The following is a 20,700-nucleotide window of genomic DNA, read 5'->3' as shown; positions in this document are numbered from 1 at the left end:
TCTACAAACCCCACCTGCGACTTGCAGTTTTTCCTGGCCTTTGAGAAGGACCAGAATGTGGAGCATGAAAGAAGTGGGCACGTGGGACAGGGAAAAGGAAAAAGAAATGGGAAAGAAAGACCAAGAAGAAAAATTGGCACTGCTGGGCCAGGATCAGTCAATGGATCGATCCTCTCCTTCTTCCTGGAAGGGACACCTTTACAGCAGCATTGGACCACCTGTGTTGGAGCTGACCTGAAATTTTGTATATAGAGGAATCTAGAGTTTTATTTCATAGGCAGATATATTTTGTATTCCTATTGTAGGATATAATATTTATAAACTATATATATAGAAGTTAATGACCATAATACAAAATGTTATACTAAAATGAATAATATGAAATATGCGAAATATGTTTTTAAGATATCACGATAAAAAGTAATTTTAAATAATTGAATGTGTAATTATGTGAATAGTAAGAGTAGAGTGCATATATAGTGTCACTATCTGTTGTGACACATATTGTTGCTCTTAGCACGTTTATGTCTGGAAGGTTTTCCATAAAATAGAGATGTTTAAAACAAATATTATATACCTAGGATATATACATGCTTTATAAATGTTATTTGAATATATCTGTACAATATATATTATACGCTGCATGCCTATAATATATTATATATATGATATAACTTTAATGAAATGCGTCTGAAAAAATCCCAAAAGCCAGAAAATTGGAACATTGAATGACTACACGAAAATGATCTGGGAGGAAATGTGGTGCAGTGCAAGGGGGCTGAAGGTACCAAAACTAAGCTGACAGGTTATGCAAAGGCAGGGTATAATGTCAAGGAGGAAGACACGACTTCGATGGGAAGATATGAGAGCCACGGCATGACTGCTGAAGGAAAAAAAAAAAAATTGAAAATTTAGTGACAACTAGGAAGCACACCAGTATTATATGATGTGCAGTGCAAAGGACCAAAAGATGCCAAAGTTAAGCTCACAGTTGTTTGAAGAGGAGAGAGGAGGCTGAAGAAGAAAACCGTGGTGCCAACGAAGAGGAAGTGGGCAACATTGGGGCAAATGAAGAAGACAATGTTGGACATGAACGTATCAATGCGGCTGCAGTTGCAGAAAACAACGATGATGTTGCAAATGAAGTCCAAGTTGAAAATTATGATTTGGACGATCACGTTGGACAAGTTATAATGGAGCGCATCCAGTGGCCTGTACAGGACCTGCAGAGAGGCTGTGAATGGACAACTCAGCTCATGGATAATTATACAATTTTCTTTGGGCATGTCTTGTCCAACAGCTTCTACCCAGTCCTGCAACGAGCCATCGGGGTGGGCAGTGCCTTTGAAGGCTGGAGTCCCCGTGAGCAGGATGTCGTCTACAGCGTGCTCATCCCCATGACTCCTCCCCGAGGCCACAGCTTCCACCTGGAGCTGGAGAGTGAAGAGCAGAGGCACGTGAGGAACTTCCGTGTCCGCGTGCAGCTGGAGTGCACCTGCAGCAGGGAGCAGCAGGCTGAGGACATGCTGTGCTTCCTGCACCACCCCGAGGAGGAGCTGAGGAGCAATCAGGATCCCAGCCTCCTAGACACCCTGTGCACCGGCTCCTACCTCGACGTGCAGAAAACTGCCCGCTGGTTTTACCAGCTGGTGAGAGCAATCTGGCCAGCTCTGCCTCAGTCGCACAACTGGCATTTATCGGTGATGCCCTCCACACGCTCCTGCCAATTCAAGGTGACCTACGGGCAGGAAAGCTTCAGGATTGAGCTGTTCTTCGGGGTGCGGAGAGGTGACTCAGCTGTCTTTGTGTGCAGCCAGCCCAGAGAAGCCTACACAGCAAACACAACCTGGCCCGAGTCGTACGCTGTGGCAGAGGTTGAGTTCTTCCAGCACTTTGCCAGGCAGGCACCCCCTGACAGCTTGCACCTCAAATGCCTGCAGTTCTTCACCCGTCTTCCGCTGGGCTTTGGCTTTTCCACCTACACCATGAAGACCATTGTCATGCACCTGCTCAATATCAAAACCGTCACAGTGTGGCGCCGGAGGGACCTCCTGGAACGAATGCTGGATATCATCAGCAGCCTGTACGTATGTGTGCGAGCAAAACGCCTCAACCACTTCATTGTGGGCAACCAGAGGTTTCCTCGGGGCATCAAATTACCTGCAGATGTTCAAAGGGCTGAGCCATACAATGTCCTCCATCGCCTGGAGCAGCAGCCGGATGCCCACACCCATGCGCTCTATGAGTACGACATTCTAGAAAAGTGGTTCAAAAGAATCCTTCTTGGTGAGGATTGACCGAGAGCTGCCCGGGCACAGCCGGCTGGGGACACACGGCCGGCCTGGGGCCACCCCCATGGGGACCCTGCTCTGGGGCCAGCCCAGGCCGCAGCAGGGAGCCCATGGGGCCTGCCCGGCCAGGGAACGGCTCTGCCCGGGACAGGGCTCCGGGAGCAGGACAGCAGGGCCGCCAGTGCCGGCCACAGTGAGAGCGGGGCACACACGGCTACAGTCAGAGCCTGACTGCCCTGGGGCAACCCAACAGGCAGGCCCCACGTGGACAGGCAGCGTCTCTTCCCATCCTCTTTTTTCCCATGGGCCAGAGTCTGCCTTGACATATCCCGGGGCCTACCCTTAACTGGGTGTAGCACCTTTTACTTGGTCTTTTGAAACCACATGAGATTTCCATGGTTCCACTCCTTGAGCATGTCCACATCTCTCTGGTTGGTAATCTATCTTTGAGGTGTGACAACTGATCCACTCTGCTTGGTGACATCAGCAAATCTGCTGAGGATGCCCTTGCTCCCTTTTTCTACAGCATTATTGAAGAGATAAAGAATCAGTGCTCCCAGAATAGACACGAGGGACACCACTGGTCACCCATGTCTGTCCTGACTGTGAGCTGTTGACCTCTGGAAGCACCGTGCGTGCAATTTCTTATCCATCCTGCAGTCCAGGCATCAGGTCCATCTCTCTCTAATACAGAGAAGATGTTGTGGGGATCATGTCAAAGGCTTTTCAGAAGTTCAGATAAATGACACCTGTAGCCCCTCCCTTGTCTCTTCAAGTACTCACTCTGTCACAGAAGGCTACTGGGCTCATGCTTAGCTGTCCCGAATCACCTCCCAGTTCTCCATGTGCCTTAGCATAGCTTCAAGGAGGATTTGCTCTGTGATCTTCCCAGGAACAGAGGTGAGGCTGATGTGTCAGTCATTTCCAGAGTGTGCCTTTCTACCCTTTTTTAAGATGGCTGTAGTGGGTTCACCTTGGCTGAATGCCAGGTGCTTACTGAGCCACTCAATCACTTCCCTTCCGAGTGGGACATATGAGAGAAAATCGGATGGAAAACAAGTAGTCAGTTGAGATAAAGATGTTGTCTAAAGTGAAAAAACAGAGAGTTTGTGCACGCAAAAGTAAAGGAATAAAAACATTTAGTCTCTGCTTCTCATAGATGAGCGATGTTCAGCCACTTCCCGGGAAGCAATCAATTTCTCTGTTCTCTGGTCTTCTCATTTCCTCTGAGATTATTGGGCCTATCGAACTACACATGTTAACAGAGCAGAGTGATACTTGCTAAAGAGAGCTCTGTTCAGCTTAGAAACCCAGCCGTGAGTGGCCTCTAGCTGGAGCCAGAGGTTTATGTATTCCACTCTGGTCCTGTGCAAGCATAACAAATGAATGGCTGCAGACATTCTTGCCCTCTCCAGAAGGTCAATCTTCCCTTTTTTCTAGTTGGTTCCTAGTCTTGTTAAAGCACTCGGAGCAGGGGAAGAGGGAAACAGCCATTTCCAATTGTTTGGCTCCCACCGATGCATAAAGGATGGGAATTGTCCACAAAGTACTTGCTGGTTTTCTCTACTCCCCTCTAGCAGTGATTTCTTTCGGTTTCTTTTGTATGGTGATTTTTGCTTTTGTGGGGGTGATGCAAAATGCAAGAAAACAAGCAAAGCCAGCAATCAGACTGCAAGTTAGGTCACTGCAAAGAAAAGGGGTTAATCTCCCACTCAGCAAACAAGGGTTAGATAAAAACTTGTCTGTGTGGAGTGTGGAATGCTGCAATAGGTCCCAAAGGCCTGAGCACAGGGAAGGGAAGAGAGCTGGGAAAGGGTCTGGAGATCAAGTCTGATGAGGAGCAGCTGAAGGAGCTGGAGGGGCTGAGGTTGGAGAAGAGGAGGCTTAGGGGGGACTTTCTTGCTCTCTACAACTCTCTGACAGAAGGGTGGAGTAGCCAGGTGGGGGCCAGGCTATGCTTCCAAGGAACAAAGGAGAGGACAAGAGCAAAAGGCCTCAAGTTCTGCCAGGGGAGGCTCAGATTGGGTATTAGGGAAAAATTTTTCCTCTGAAGGAGTTACTAAGGGTTGTCAAGGCTGCCCATAGAATTGGTGGAATTATCATTGCCTGAGGCACTTCAGGAATGTGTGAATGTGGCACCTGAGGACATGGTTTCAAGTTGGACTTGTCAGTGTCAGGTTTGTGGTTGGACGCTCTTAGAGATATTTTTCATTTTAAACAATTCCATACTATTGTGATGGGGAGCTGGTTTTAATTTAGAGTATTTTGTAATCTAATTTCATAAAGTCCTTAATAGCAGCTTCAGTCTAGTGCTCAACTTTATGCAGCTGCTTTTCCCTGTGCTCTCCTCATCTTCACCTTCAGCCTTGGGACAGGAGAATTTGCTTTGGTGGGATCAGTGGTAGTGGGAAAGCCTCGTGCCAGGAGGTTGTAGGTTGTTTTACTTCTGCCAAGGTTGGAGCTGCCTCCAGAAAAGGCTGTGATGTCTCTAGTCCCTATTCACATTCTCTGACCATTCTGAGGTGAGTTACAGGCTGCAAGAGATATTGGTCAAGCTGAAGGCAGATCACAGGAAGCACTGATATGAAACCCAGCTGAACCAAGCAATAGATAAAGTCTTAGTCACATCAAACACAAAAAGGCTGTGTTTGCCAAGCAGATGAAAATTACATGAACACAAAACATGTAGGCAATGGTGGGAAAGTCGCTCATTTCCAAACAGCATGCTTCTAGAATCAGGCATGTTTCATGGAACAGTGAATGGAAGAAGGTGGTGTACCACTGTTATGACCCTATGTTGTTTCAGTGTCATTGATCATATAATGGAGTTATTACAGTATTATTATAATGTGAATTATACATATTTAAAACTACTGCAATATTTTTCAAGGCTTTATTACATTCAGGCAAGGCTTTGCCCAGCTGCCAATGGGAGCAGATGGCAACAGAAACAGCCCATGCATGAAGAAGACTTGATTTGCTGAAGTCCCTTTAGCTTCCCCTCCTGACATCCTGCTGCAGCCTCTGACTTGATGGCAGGAAGAATGTGAGGCAGGACACAGCCCAGATGCTGGCAACTGTGAGCTGACTCAGCCACACAGATGAATCTTCCACCTTGGCTAGCACCAGTGCTGGCAGCTGAGCCACTGGCAACATGCCACCTTACCCTACTGCAGAACCCTTGCAGAGTCAAGCTGTGGCAGGGGAGGGGGGTGGGTGGCTCTCCCAGCTCCTGAGCACAAGGTGAGAAAAGAGAAATGCTGCTACCCAGCAATGTCTTCAACTGACACATCGTAATGGGGGGAAAGAGAGGGGCAAAGGCACAATTCTGAGTTCCATCTAGGCAGCACTGAGAGTGGACCACTCCAATCCAGGTGTGCAACATGGCAAAAGCCACAGGTTTTGCTGTGGGGGAAAAAGCTCCAAACAAAACACAACCAAGGCCCCAAACCCAAACAGTGACGTTTGAATTTTCTGTGATTGATGGCTGAGAGAAGCAGCTGTGCAGTGGTGATGGTCTCTTCTCTGCACACTCCTTGTCCTTGCTCATCTCCGGGGTCTCCAAAGCCAGGTGATCATTTCTTCCTGCACTTTCCTGTGCTGAGTCCAAAGAGCCTTGGGGCAGCCAGGACTGGTAGCAGGAGAGCTGCTGAAAGGCACCGCCAGCCATGCAGCCTTCCCCTCCAAGGCTCCAGAGACACAAGGGCAGAAAGCTGTAGCCTAAGCTGGATTGCACTTGAGACTTATTCAGCTTGTCTGTCCTCTGGCACCCTTCATGCTGGGCAGTGTAAATCTGAGTTGCTTTAACAAGGAATTCAGGATTTCCCCAAAGTGGGGCCTTGCTGAAGGCAAAGGCCAGGGAAGGGCTCCCACTTGTGCTTTCTGTGCCATGGAAGGCCCCAGAGCAAGAGGGCATTTCTCAATTGCTGAGATCCCTTCTTCACACTCTGGCCTTGCAGGTCAGTAAAATTCACATGGACATCTGAGGTCATTCCAGCAATGACTTTTACTCCAAACCTTCCAATTTCTACAGGGAAAATTCTGACTTTTCCTTCTGCTTGGAAGAGGATGTATTTCCTTGGCTGATGTATGTGGCAAAAAGGTTCTCCTCACATGGAAATCCTTCCAGGCAACCTGGAACTCTTCTGCCTACTGACAACCCATTTTGTCCCCCTGGATCATGGGAAGTACAGTGAAAAAGCATCACCCTTCTCTGCTAGGAGCTGCTTTCACAGCCCAAACCTTTCCCTCAATACTGCTAATATCAGGCAGTTCCCACATGGCCAAATTTTGTTCCCACCCAAGTTTTGCAGTGGGACACTTCAGGACATGTATTCTTCCAAAGTGTCTTGCCCCTAGGAAGGGAGTTGGACTTTGTGAGATGGCTGTGGGAGGTCACTTGAGGAAATACTTTCAAATGATCTTAAGCTCCTTAAAAAAGGAAATATGTAATGTTTAGTGGCGTTTTCTGGTTTAGAGCTAAGTGACTGAAGTGCAAGAGCTAAATGGGACTCTCCCTAATAGAAATATGAAATAATTTATCAAAAGAAAGATTTTTGGTTTTGAGAACTATGTCTTCCAGAGAGGACTCCTTTTGTGACATATCCCTTGCTCAATTCCAACTTGCTTCAATTTTTTTCTCCCTTCTCCCCCCGGATGGCAACACAGCTGTTGGCTTGGGATGGAAATTGCTTTGTAGCACCTGGTGAAATCCTTCTCTGAGGGTAGAAGGACCTTTGCACTACTGCAGTGGTCCAGAGCATCAGCACCTGAGTTTAGCATTCTGTTGTGACTGTGGTCTTTGTAAAACTCTCACTCCTGAGCACTTGAGACTCATCCTCAGCCAGCCTGACTCTGTGGCTTCCGAGGGTGACTGCCCAGCTCTGCCAGCTGGAAATTTGCTCCTCTGACCCTACATGTTTCTCCATGTCTCACAGGCATGAGTGTTTACAGACACACTCCAAAAGCAGCTCTGAGTTGGACACAGAGCCTACTACAGCATTCATCACGAAACAAACACTGAGTGCAGCGCTGTAAGGCACTTAACTTTCAGTCAGAGAGACATTAGGTTTATGAAATCTGGGCTGTGAAAGCACTAGTGGTTTTCTAACAAAATGTAATGTTCATTGCCCAAGACTCCACCCTTTAAACCAGGATCTCTGCAGACCCAGTCCCAACTTTCCCATTGCCTCCACAGGCAGTGGTTTTGGCTGAAGAAATGCAAAACTTTTCCCCAGAGTGGTAAGACAGCAGCTCCCTTCCCCCTTTCAGCTAAATTCCCACTGCCAAACAGGTTTCAGCCCCCTCCTTTGGCCCAAAGCATCCACGTGTATTTGTGTTTTGAACTTTGAAGAAAATGTAAAAGGACTTATTTTATTAACAGCCAACAGATACTTCAAAGCAAAAATGTAGTGGAGAAATTAATAATTCTGCACTTTCAAAGTGAGATTTATTATGATTCCTAAAATAAGTTTAAAATTAACCAAAAGCTAAATTAATCAATCACTGTTCTGAAATAAAGTCAGAACTTCAACGGAACATATGTGTACTGGTAAAATTAAATGCAAGGACATCTAATTTTCTTTATTTAAGATAATATTAAAGTAATGTGTTGTCCCTTAGCATCTCAATGTCTTGGGGAAAGTGTTTCCCTTTAACAGAAAAGGTTTTGTGTGATAATGCTTTCCTAGATTATTGAAAAGGTTTTATTTCCCTTTTTTTTTTTTTTTTTTTGGTGTGTGTGTGGAGGGGTTTTCTAACAGACAAATTAATTTCCTCTGAGAAAATGCCCACTTTCTGTGTTTACCAGGGCAAAGAATGCCATTGTTTGGGGAAAATGGCTTTGATGGGAATTTGAATTCAGGGGCAGGGCATTAACATTTGCTGAGCTGGATAACAAGTGGGACAGAGTTTATAACCTCACCTAAGAGGTTATTCAGATTCTTGGTGGATTTTTTTATATTGTTCTTCCATGTGAACAATTGTCCAGAAATTGACAGGACAATGTGGTCAGCTTTAGGTGCAGCTTCAAGAGTGTTTTGGGTTTTTTTAATAACCATCACTGCCAGTTGCTGCTTTGGGAACTGGTTTCCAGAAGCTCACGGGAAGATGGTAAGATACACCCTACTTGCTACTGTGATCACAGCTACTGTGAGCAGACAGAACCCACTCCACAGGTAGGTGACCAGAGCAGCTTCCTCAATATCCCAGCCATGTTTTCTCAGCCCATTTTCTTGCTTGTGTGCCTGGCTGAGCAAGGATGCTGATTTCCCAGCTGTGGCCACACATTCTGCGTTGGCCTTGGACCGCATCTGCTCCTTTCAAGTTATTCTCACTGTGTTATAACTCTGTTTCCACTGATGAGTACATTCTGTGTTTTTCTCAAACCATATAGAACCAAAAATCTCACTAAGCAGAACAGCTTTGCCTTTTTCTGAATTATTTGTACGCAAGATATGCTTAGTCCCAAGGGCTGGAAATACTCAGCTTCCCCTAATTAACAGCTGTCTAATGCACTAAAGTGGCTTGGAATACTTTTATTTTCTGTCTGCCTTTGCTTTCATTTCAAAACCACAATATCTCTGACTACAAATAAATGACAGCTTTGCACTGCAGGGATAAAGTGCCTGGACAAAAATGCTGCAGCGATATGAAAGGGAAATTCAAACATCAACATCAAGTCCTTAGACACCTTTGAAAGAGTTTCCTGTTTTGCCAATCCTTTAGGGCCAGGCAGTGAATTCATGCAGAGCTTGCTCAGAGTTTACTGACATGAGCAGGCCAGCTCACGGTGGGGACAACACGTATGCCAGTGGCCCCTCACTGCTGCAGACAGCCAGCTGAATTTACAGCAGAAACCCACCCCAAAACAGGCTTCTTGCTACGAATCTCTTGCTAAAATTGGTCAAGAGCTTCAATCACCTCAGCTTCCAGAAGATGGGGCTGTCCTTCCTCTCAGTATCATCCTGCCTGGTGGGATACTCATCTCATTTTTCACTCATAGTGCTCAGCAAAAAACTTAGAATCACATTATTGTTGAGGTTGGAAAATACGTCTGAGATCATTGAGTCCAACTGTTACCCCAGCACTGCTAAGCCCACCACTAAACCATGTCCCAAAATGCCACACCCAAACACCTTATGAACACCTCCAGGGATGGTGACTCAATCATGCCCTGGACAGCATGTTTCAATGCCTGACTATCCTTTCAGTGAAGAAATTTCACCTAATATCCAATCTAAACCTCCTGCTATACAACTTGAGGCCATTTCCTTTGTTACTTGTTATCTGGGAGAAGATACTCACCCCACCTGCCTCAACTCTCCTGTCAGGGAGTCGTGTAGAGTGAGAAGGTCCCCCTTGAGCTCCTTTTCTTCAGGCTGAATCCCTCCAGCTCCCTCAGCTGCTCCTCATCAGACTTGTTCTCCAGACCCTCATCAGACTTGTTCTCCAGACCCTACCCCAGCTCCATTGCCCTTCCCTGGACACTCTCCAGCCCCTTTATATCTTTCTTGCAGTGAGAGGTTCAAAATTGAGGGGTACTTTGGTACAGAGATTGTTTGCACATGACTGTCCTTCCCTAGCCCACAAATCACTGTGTCCTGTTTGCATGGGTTGCTGCTCTGGAGCTGGGCTGAGCAAAGATGGTGGTGTCAGCCCAAAGAGAGATTAAATGATTGTGGAGGAATTTCTTTATCACCATCCTGTGTAAATAGAGATTAGAGACAGAAAATTTTCCTTACAGCTGTGCTTCTGCAAACAGGAGGGAATACAGGGCCAGGCAGTATTACGAAGCCAGCTTCAAGTGTGTTGTTGCAAATCCAAGAGAACATGGACTCATTGTAGTATCCAGGTAAAGTGAGAGTGGTAGTACAGCTCTGCCTGTAGTGCATTCCTCCATTGGCAGTGCCTTGGGGAACAGCAACACACCAAGTTCACATTGCCAGGTTTGTGTTAGTCCCAGCTGAGCCTCCATGACCTGTCCTTGAAGGCAGGTCACTGGTGTTTGTCCTCCAGGGAAGGGTCTCTGTAGGCACTGGAGTTGCAGGATCCCTGAGGAGTCCCCTGTAACACTTTTATCTCTAGCAGCGTCCCAGACCAGGCTGGATGGGGCTCTGAGCCTCCTGGTCTAATGGAAGGTGTCCCTGCTCATGGCAGGGGGGTTTCAAAAAAATGGTCTTGAAGGTCCCTTCCAACCCAAACAATTCTATGATTCTATGACATACAGATGAGAGCAAGCAGCAGCTCTAATTGGAAGTTCAGTATTTGAAATGTTAGTTGTGATTGTTTTCTCAGATAAATTGCTTTCCTTTGGGGTGGGTGGCTAATTTTGTTCACTGAGCACTAAATTCTGATTGGAATAAGTGAACTGTGTTTGATATAGGAGAGTATATAATGTAGCTTTCCATGTTCCAATGACTGCCTCCTTTTTTGCAAGCTGGCCTTGGAAAGCATACAGAGCAAAGTAAAAATAAAGCAGTATTCATCACTGGTAAAGAAAAGTACTCCTACCCCAAAAGGGAGAGGAGTAACATTTTTTACAGTTTGAAGTGTGGGCATTTACCAGAGCAGGTCCTGCTGTGTGCTTGGATGGCACCCAGCCCATGTCTCATTGCTGTTTACTCTGTAAATATTGATTTCCCAATGGGAACAACTGTTGCACAGTACAGCCAGAGTTAAACAACAGCTCTGAAAAAAACAAGCCAGCCACCCGCATGCCTTACTTCTGCAGCATTCCTGAGACAAGGCTGTATTTTTATCATCTGCAAAACCAGCTACATCTGCTGTGCTGAGCTATAACTGGAATCCAACTCCCTCATTATGACCTCTGTCAGAGAAGTGAGCTAGATTCTCTGGGGTATAATTTAAATTCTACCCAGTTCCATGGCTTTCCCAAGAAAAAGATAACACCCTGGTGCATGAAAATCGGATGAGAGACTAGCACGGCACAGCTGCTGTAAGAGGACATGCTGTATGTACAATTTATCTTTCCTAAAAGTCCTTCCAGGCCACAGGTGTCCATTGCTGCTATGGATGAACCTTATTGAAAACCATCTCCCACATTTTAGCCTTCTCCTGCACACAGCAGCTTTGAAGGATGGAGCTTTCTCCCTCCATCTGCCTCCAGTGGCCTTGGGATTGCTGCTCTCTTGGGTGCTGAGCAAACGCTGCCCCTTTGCAGCACTGCAGCCACCCAGGCAAAGTGGGATCTCCTGCAGCACTCCCAGCTGCCTGCAGGCCTGTTGGAATGCTTGGATTCCTCCCTTGCATCTGCCAGAGCTCTTGTGTTGCAGAGCTGTTCCCAGAACACCTCGCAGGCCAGGGCTCGATGCCCTGGCTGTCACAGTTATCTGAGGTTTTGCTCAACTGGTCTGAAAGGCTTCAAAACCCCCAAGAGGAGGGCAAGGCTCCAAGTTGGACGCAAGCCCAAGTCCTCTGCATGCTGAATGAGGGATGCCTCGCTCCACAGGGGAAAACTGCAGCAATTCTCCAAGGGTCCCTTCTTACCACCCATCACGGGAGGTTGTTCCCCTGCCAAGGTGTCCTAAAATCAAATATGAAGATAAAATACTACTTTGGTGGCATTTTCTTTTTAGGAAGATCATTTCTGCACCCTCTGACTTCAAAGAAGGATTCCTGAAAACAGGGAAGTAATGCCAGCACCATCTTTGCTTTGCTCTGACGAGGACTCCTAGGAGGAGAAATGTTTCTCAGTTTTGTTGCATCTGTTAACGGGATTCAATTAAGCTGCCAGAAATGATAAGCATTTAGAGGGACATCAGCCATCACTCCTCACTACCAGACAAAATCTCTGTCATGTCAGCGGTCATAAATCATTGTGATTGTTCTTGTGAAGTGTTAGACACTGTAACTCATCACCAGGGCCTATTCAGCTTCCCTCAGGGCACTGTTTCACCTGGTCTGCCAAGGTAAATGCCTTGTGTTGTTGGTACACAAGAAAGAAGTAATTGGGTGGCGTAGAAATTATGTCTGTTTGCACAGAAAAAGGGAAAAAGAAAAAAAGAGGTTAAAGAAAGGTTCCTTCTAAAACAGATTTAAGATTGCAAGTGTTAAGTAGGTTGAAAATCTAATGGTTCATCCCTGGAAAAAAGTCAGGCTTTTTAAACACTTAGTTTGATACCAAATCAGGGTAATAAAAAGGGAGAACATTCCTATTTTTCACAGGACAGTACTTGTTGCAAAGTTCTGGGTCACTTAAGCCTTCCATCCCTGCTCAGTTTGCAGCATACAGATCACTGTGATGCTGGTGCCAAGGGGCTTTGGGGTTTTTCACCCGACCAGGCTTAGGCAATATCTCTCATCATGCACCCACAACAGCATCCTAAGTAATAGATAAATACAGACCAAAGGGGCATCTCTCTGCACCCAGAGTGCCAGAAGATTTAAGAGCAGAGGTAATAGTGGATGGAGATGAACAGGCAGGAAAACACAAGGATACAGGAGTCTACTCCCCATGAGGGTACAGCCTCAAAGCCTTGGCTGCCAGTCCCAGCTTTGGTCTCTGCACCAGGCAGGCCTCAAAGAGAGTGATGAGGTATGAATGGGAAGAGTAAAAGGCAGCACAGGAGGAAACATGAAGGTGTTGGGATTGAAAGTGGAGCAAGATGGTTATGACTGACCAAATCCATGCTTGGCCAGGACAGCATCTACCAGGCCATGGAGAGGAAGGTGTGGAGAGGCAGAAGACAGCTGCAGAGAGATAAGATAGGTGGGTAAATTGGTGGGATGGGAAACACCATCTCTCCATGCCACTTTTGAGAATTTGTGCTCATGATGAGGACAACACAGGCTCAGGTATGGGCTTTGCTGCATGGGTGAGTTGGCAAACAGATGCTAAGAGGAGGGGTGACAGTGGCTTGGGCCAAGATGGGAAGCCTCACCAAGAGCTCTCTGCTGTGGCAAGCCGCAGGTTTCCTCAGCACCCTCCTGGTGGGACTTGTCCACCACCTCTTGAATTTCCCAAATTGCCAGGAACTTTTCAAACTTCTATCAGGAGAGGCCAAGCTATGACCTATTCACAGGTGCTTTTTTCCCCCCTTAGTCTCCTAAGGGTCTGGTTGCAAATTGCTTCCTGAAATCAGGCTGCTTCCTTGCACACTGGCAGGCCAAAACAGCCCCCTGAGCTGATGGAGGCTCTGGAAAATGTTGTTTCACGCTTGGCTCTTTCAGCGCCCTGCACCAGGAACAGGAGGCAGTTCAGTCCTTGTGCTTCATTTCAACACCACCAATATTGACCTTTTCTTTCCTTAATGAGAAGGGATTCAGGGAGGTAGGAGGGACAGGAAAGGAGGTTTGTTCTTTGCTCCTGTTTTGTGAGTGCAGCAGAAGAAAGAGACACTTAGGGTTCACTTGGGGGGCTTTTCACCTTGACAGTGCTTGAAAATAGAAGTGCTGGGCAGGAGGGTTTTACTGTTTTCCACACACTGGGAAGGGGTTTTGCCACAAGGCAGAGGAGAGAGCCACATGGCAAATCAGCTGCTTTTTGGGTGTTTTTTCCTCCTCAGCCTGCAGATCAAATAATGAGTGCTCAGCAATGGCAGGTTCAGAGTCCACTGCTCAGAGATCAGCATAGAAAGAATTTGGGGCCTGTGAACCAAAATGTCTGCCCCTACCTATGCTGACCATGTCCAAAGGTCTCAGTTGGGTCTTTATGAAGGGACATCTCTCTGCACCCAGAGTGCCAGAAAGTTTTCTAAATTCCTGTTTCTGGAGTCAGGAAATTGTGATAGAGGTTTTAATTTTTGGATTTGTTTCTGCTGCTGCATGTGGGGGGAAAAAAACTCACGTCATCTCCTGAAAGCAGAAAACCTCAATGAAAAGAGAAAACTTCTCCTACTTAAGAATAAACAAATACAAATCTCATGATTTTGGGAACCTTAATTTACAATTTATGAAGTCTGAGATTAACAGCACTGCACATCCATGAGACTTGAGCAGCAATAAGTGATTTCCCTGGCTTCATTCAGTACCTGAAAAAGTAACAAGACCTAAAAAATTATGAAATAACTATTTGGCCTCCTGCTCATGTAAGTTCAGTCTAAGGTGGAATTCCCAGCAAGGATTTCTAAAGGAATTCCCAGTGAGGCAGGTAGGAAAGCTCAAGCAGACATCCAGCCTTGAGCCAGTGATTTCCAATTTGTCTCACCACTCATGTGTGCCACAGGCAGTGCAGGATCAGGCTCTCAGCAGGTTCTGGCCCCTGCCCCGTTGGCAGCCAGTGGCTCTGGTGCCATCCTTCCATCCTGCTCCTAATGGAAGTGATGACTCAGGCTTCATTAAGGAGCACATCTTCCTTAGTGTGCGAGCAAGCTCCGTGTCATCTGTGCTTTACCATGGCTGGTGATGCATCAGCCTCCAGGCTCAACCTAAAATCCCAATTCTCTTATTTTGTAAACAGAATACAAAAACCAATTTGCTTGGAAATCACCAACAGATTAACAACCTCCAGCTGTAACTTTGATGACTAACTTGGCCTGATCTTACTCAGCTGTGCCAAAGTTCTCATTTGTTTAATTTGACATTTTCCTACAGGTTCTCTACAAGGAGGATGGAGAGGAGATGGGTTTTCAGATGGACCTGAGGTTTGTTTGAGGTTTATTTTGAAGCTGAGCACTCGATGGGGTTTAAAGATTGTGCAGATCATGTTAGGATAACCTGCTGCAGACCTGTCTGAAAGGAGAAGTAGAAAGGGCAGATCTAGAAATTGGAGAGACATTTTTGCAAAGCTGGAGGGCTGCTTTTGAAAAGCACTGAATTCAGTTCCACACTCACAAAAAGAACTCTCCAAGTTAAACACTTTTAATATCTAAGTCAATTCCAGCCTGTTTTCAGCATGAAGGCATGTATAAGCTTTTGTATCAGAAAAAAAAGCAGGATAAAAAATTGAAATGCGGATCTGTATTTCTCATGGCCTTCAGATTCTTTGTTTCTTTTCCAGGCTGATTTACTGTGTTACTGTGGATTTATTCAAGCTAAGAGGGTCAGCACTTCAAGAAGAACAGACAGATAAACCAAATATGCTCAATCCAATGCCATCCATTTTCAGCATTAATTCAGAGCAGCTTGCAGGTTGGGCATGGGTGAGTAGATCCTGGATGAAGTTAAAAGCATCTAATTCACTATGTGAGCTCAGGGTACCTTTCACCACGCTCCCCTCTGCATCACAAAAAGGTGTAATATTCAGGAAAATATGCCCTCTGCCTTTCTCATGGCTGACTTAATATCTAACATCAAGTTGTAAAGATACTTTTTGACCATGCAGAGTGTGTCTCTTTGCAGGAAGGGAGAGAGGAGGCTGAGGAGCAGCCCAGACACATGAACAAAGGGAACAATAGGAACTATTCTGCAGGCAGAGGCTGCTGCATTCTTGAACACATTCACATGGATAAAGGAGATCAAATAAGAGCTTCCAAAGCTGCACGATGATAAGAGAAAAATATTAGAGTGCTGTTCTGCAGGCTGGACTGTGCAGTGATTATACAGCAGTTTGTCCAACACAGCTCCCCAGGGCCAAAATGCAATCAGTAACCCTTCCCTTAGAATCCTGGCTTCTCTGCAGAGCCACAAGAGCATCTGATAATTCCCTGGCAGCCCCGGCCGTGGCCGGCCTTGTGCAAAGACTTGGTGAGTTGAATGTCCGGTTTGTGCGCTTTTCACACACAGCGGGGCTGGCAGGGAGGCACAGCACAGGGAGGGAGGTCCACATCCCTCCTCTGACACTGTTTGGACTTGGGCAAGACATCTACTTGCAGTCCAGCTCCCAGGAGCTGCTGGAGCCATAGAGGACACCAGGACTTGGTGCTGGACATCTGCACCCAGGGAAGGTATGTCCCAAAGGAAAGGGATGGGTATGGGAGAGAAGTGGAGCAGATGGAGCTGGGCTGGTGGTGGCAGTGGCTGTTCAGTAGAAGAGCCCGAGGTGGGATGTAAGTGGGTGTACCACAGGTGGGGAGAGGGATGGAGACCCCACTTCAAAAGAAGGGACAAATTCATTCCTTCTTGGCTGACAAGAGCTTCAGTTAGAGGCAGTGCCAGTGCAGTACATTCCTAGCAGCTCCAGAAAGCTGGAGCTGGGATTTTGAAGAGGAACACACAAACAAATATTATCCAGAGCTTCTTCCAGACAGCTCTGGTTGATGTAGAGTACAAACAGCAAGCAAACGAGCAGTTTGTGTTGTAGCTCCATTAGGGCTTCGTGCCTGTGCTCTGGGGCTGGCAGGCTGCCCCTGGGCTGGGCTGGGAATGAAGAGGTGCGTCTCCCAGATCCCCTGTGTCTCTGCCAGGGCGTTTCCAAGCAGCTACAAATTGCACCATGTCTGACGCAGGACATCTCGTAACTGCACCTCCTGCCCCTCTCTGTCTCACTGACTCTGAACTCGAGTGTTTATACCAAACCCCAGAGATGTGGCTGTGCTGTGAGAGGCTTGAAAGATGGATGATGTTAAACATCTCTAAAAGGAGTGCTGGAGGTGGAGATGATTTCTGAGCACATCCAAAGGAGCCCCTTCACCTCCACTTCCCACCAGCAGAATCACCCAGGGCATCTCTGTTATAAACACATGGATGGTAGCCCAATAAAAACAAGGGCAGCTTTTATACACAGCCTCCAGTTCAAGCCCTTCCAGGAGAGACTGTTTCAAATAGAAATACACATCAAAGCATCTGCCAGGTTTGTTGGGGAGCCACACCATCTGTGTGGTGGGTACATCACAAGCAGTCGCTCCCCAAGTGGGAGTCCTTCTTCCAGGAGCAAAGTGGGGAGAGAGCTCCCTTTGGGGCTATTAGGAATGTGCATGTTCACCTCTTCTGGACTCAGGTGGGTGATATGACATTCCTGGAGCATCCTCCCCAGGTAGTGTGTCAGGTGTCATGTGGGGCTGTGCTCAGCTCTGGAAGCAATGGGTACCAAGAGCTCATAGGGAGAATGTGGGCCAAAAAAAACCCCAGCATCATGTGGGTCCCTTTAATCCAGACTGGGCAGTGTAATAGGATGATTAGCAGCTCTGGTTGCAAAGAGAGTCACTTGGAAAGAAATGGAGAAAGTGGAATAGCCTGTGCCAGAAAAGGTCCTTTGTATCGCAGGGAGGAGCTGGTTGTCTGGAAGGTCAGGTTGTCAGCTCCTGTTTTTCATGACAAGGTCATTAAGGATAGGGCAAAGGTGAATGGATACTCAGCTGCTGTCATCCCCCACAGACATCCTCTGCAGCGACACCAAGTCAGAGGAAAATCTGGACTTGGTTACATCACCAGCACATAGTGCAGGACCTCCCAGGCAGCTCTTCCTGGGGCCAACTCCTTGTACCCAGGACTGGTTCTCTGGGCTACCACAGCTTTGCAGTGGCCCATACATGCAAGGCTGAAGCCAAGATCCCAAGCATTTATCATTAAATCAGTCTAATTCCTTTTTCAGGGGACAAGGAGGGAGAATGCAATCTTGCCCCAGCCAAAAGAGGGTTGGTGCCAGCCTGTGCAGGGACTGGATGGATGGCTGGAGGCATACAGGTCATGGGAGCTCAAGAAAAAGGCCCTGGTGAGTTGTGCCATGAGTGTCAGCTGTCCCTGGGCCAGGAGCAGCCCTGGCAGAGCCAGCACAGCAGGTAACAGGACACAACAGTCCATTGCCTGTGCTGAAATTCTAGAAAATTACCTTTCCATGCTATTAGCATCTGGTGGGGCACCCATAATACCTACAGCTTCTTTGAGCCAAAAAGACCTCACTGGCAAGGGTACTTTTGTCCTGGGCCAGCTCCTGCTACACAGGATCTTTGCTCCTGTAAAAAGCACAGTGTAAAATGTTTTCTGACGAACTGGTGTTACTGTTTCAGTGAAAGCTTTGAGTGTTCTTGACTCAGTGTAAATAAATAATGTTGAAAGAATAATACAGAGCTAATAAAGCTATTATCTGGGAATATTGCAGCCTGATCTCCAGCTCTATGAAGATAATGAGTGCTGAATCATGCCTGGAGCATCCTAAGGAAGTGGCAGTGGTTTTGGTAAAGGATAGGAATGGATTTTGGCCTCACCCTGTTGCTTGCCTATAGATTCCTGGAGTTATCTGTGTGGGTCCCTAAGCTGGCTATGGGTCCACATTCCTCCTGGTGGCAGAGCTGGCTCAGCCTCCCATCCCCTTCATCCCAGAGTGGCCCAGGGAACTGGCTAGCTTGGCCACAGCAGTGTGACCAAGGAAGTGACACACGGCCCTGGAGCAGGATGGGGATGCCATCCCCAAAGACAATGCCATGTCACACAGCCTCTGCTAGACCCACAGGGTGGCTGTGTGTCACCAGAGGGGATCAGCCTTCCCCATATAACTGATTCCCATGAGGAAGGGACTCCATCTGTATCCCACAGCTGTGGGGGCTGCAGCTGCAGCTTGGGAAGGACACTGGCCTTGGCTGTTCAGCCACAGTGAAACACCTTTCCCTGGGACTGCTGTGATGGTGAGCCCACGGCCTGAGCAAATTCCTGCTTTTAAAATCCTTTATCCTCACAGAAAGGCAGGCACAGTGCAAAGGGTTTGCAGGGGTTGGACTCTGGTGCTTTGGAGCTTACATTGTCATTTGCAAGGAGCAGAATGTGGCAGGAACAGGCTGCTAAATGGACAGCTTTGCAGCAAGCAGCCATCCCAAAATAAAACACCCCCAGACAAGTTGAGGATACACAAAGGAACTGACAGCCTCTGAATCTGGCTTCACATCAAGGAGTTGTAACTTGAAAGCTTTATTTAGACTACTAAGAAAACAGCTGCAGAAGAGTACTGATGACGTGCTTTAAAGGGGGATTTCTGCAAGGAGAGAAGTGCTGGACTCCTGCTGGAAGTGGAGCACATAGCCCCTTCAAAAACCCCAGCATGACACTGGAGAGCATTGCAGAAGGGCAGGATTTGTATTACCTGAAGAAAATAAAGATACTTCTTGGAAAAAAACCCAAAAAAACAAAAAACCAAAAAAACAAACCAAAAACAAACAAACAAACAAACAAAAAAAAACAACCAAACAAACAAAACCCAACAAAAAAACACCACACACACAACAATTTAAAAATAATAAAAACCTACCTGGAGGAGAGCTTAGGGGAGTCGTGAGCAAGGGATAGGAGTCAGGGAGTGGATGCAGTGCTTGGCAAGCTTTTGGTTTGTGTCTCCCCCACACCAAGTTGAGCTTCCCAGTGCTGGGTGGTGGCAACGCTGGCGAGCAGCCTGAGCACATGGACCTGTGCAATGTTGGAGAAAAATATTTGCAACTGTCAAACAGAGCAAGCCTGTTACGGTACCCAGCAGGGCTCTATCCACGAATCCCTTTCTGCAGAGCCATAAAAAACGGGGAGGGGGAGATAACTCCGAGGCGAGATTCTTGTGAGCTCATAAATCTCCACGAGCTGGGTCCCAGGACTGATGAAATCACCGGGAAGCCCAGTGGCCTGGTTTCTGCAGCACTGCCTGCCCTGCCTCCACTAGCGACGGCATGACTGGGAGAAAAATGGAGCCAAGCTTTTGGGAGAGGGGTGGCGTTTTCCGAGCAACGGGGAAGTTGTTACAGTCCAAGGCTTTCTTAGGACGAAATGATTTAAGCACCTCTCTGGCATCCTGCTGATCTCTGGGAGGCGGGGAGCCTGATAGCTGAGACTCCTCGGGATGATAATTGTGGTGTATTTGTAGAATCAAAGGTTTCCCCTTGGAACGGGGCCAGCAAGCTTTGGGAAGAAGAATGGATCCAATACAAAGGGGTTTTTTTAAAGCCCATTAAGTCGCCTAGGGGCTGAGCTCAGATTCCCACCGCCTCAGCACTCAGGGCTGAGGGAGCAAGGTTTTATTCCCATCAGCTTTGCCCAAGTGGGAAAGTCCTTTCCCATTCCTTCCTTTCCCAGATCTCCACAGAGAGGGGGATCACGCTGGGGTCTGGGTGCAGCCCCTGGTCCTGGAGGGAGCTGGTGGCTGCCATCTCCCTCTCCTGCACCCCAACAGGCCAGCTGGCTGTGGGGAGGCTGAGTCAGGGTCTTGAGGCTCCCGGGATACCCATAGCTGGGAGCTGCAGGAGCCCTGTGAGACTTGGCATGTGTTTGAGCCCTGTGCTCATCATTTGCACTGTCCCTTATACATAAACCAGCATCTGGGAGATATTGACACACTCCCAAGATCTGATCTCACTCCCAACATTGGTCAAAACAGGGAGAGCCATGGACAGAGCAGGTTTGCTGGAGGGGCTGGGGGATCTTCTCCAAGGCAGGTCTGTGTCCCAAATATAATCTCTGGAGGGACTGAGGTTTTGCAGATACTGTGGAAAATGCTGAACTGTGCATCCCCATCCTTTCCCAGTGATACTGCCTTGGGGGATGCTTGGGGCAGCCCTCAACACCCTGGCCCCCCGGGCTGGCCTTGTCCTGTACCTGA

The 20,700-nt window shown here is 47.4% G+C and overlaps 1 protein-coding gene across 1 annotated transcript; it reads left to right on the top strand.

Annotated features, from left to right (window-relative positions):
* Positions 1–1,001: 1,001 nt before the first annotated feature.
* LOC120513513 (inositol 1,4,5-trisphosphate receptor-interacting protein-like 1) lies at positions 1,002–2,297 on the top strand (the record flags this gene model as incomplete). The annotated part of the gene is made up of 1 exon (XM_039733034.1): positions 1,002–2,297. A coding segment is annotated over one exon (1,296 nt), but the record flags the coding sequence as incomplete, so codon positions are not given.
* Positions 2,298–20,700: the final 18,403 nt, after the last annotated feature.

The sequence above is a fragment of the Passer montanus genome, unplaced genomic scaffold, assembly GCF_014805655.1.
Source record: "Passer montanus isolate IOZ18808 unplaced genomic scaffold, ASM1480565v1 scaffold82, whole genome shotgun sequence".
Taxonomy (NCBI): domain Eukaryota; kingdom Metazoa; phylum Chordata; class Aves; order Passeriformes; family Passeridae; genus Passer; species Passer montanus.
The sequence above is the reverse complement of the archived record's forward strand: the minus strand, read 5'-3'. Positions and strand labels throughout refer to the sequence as shown.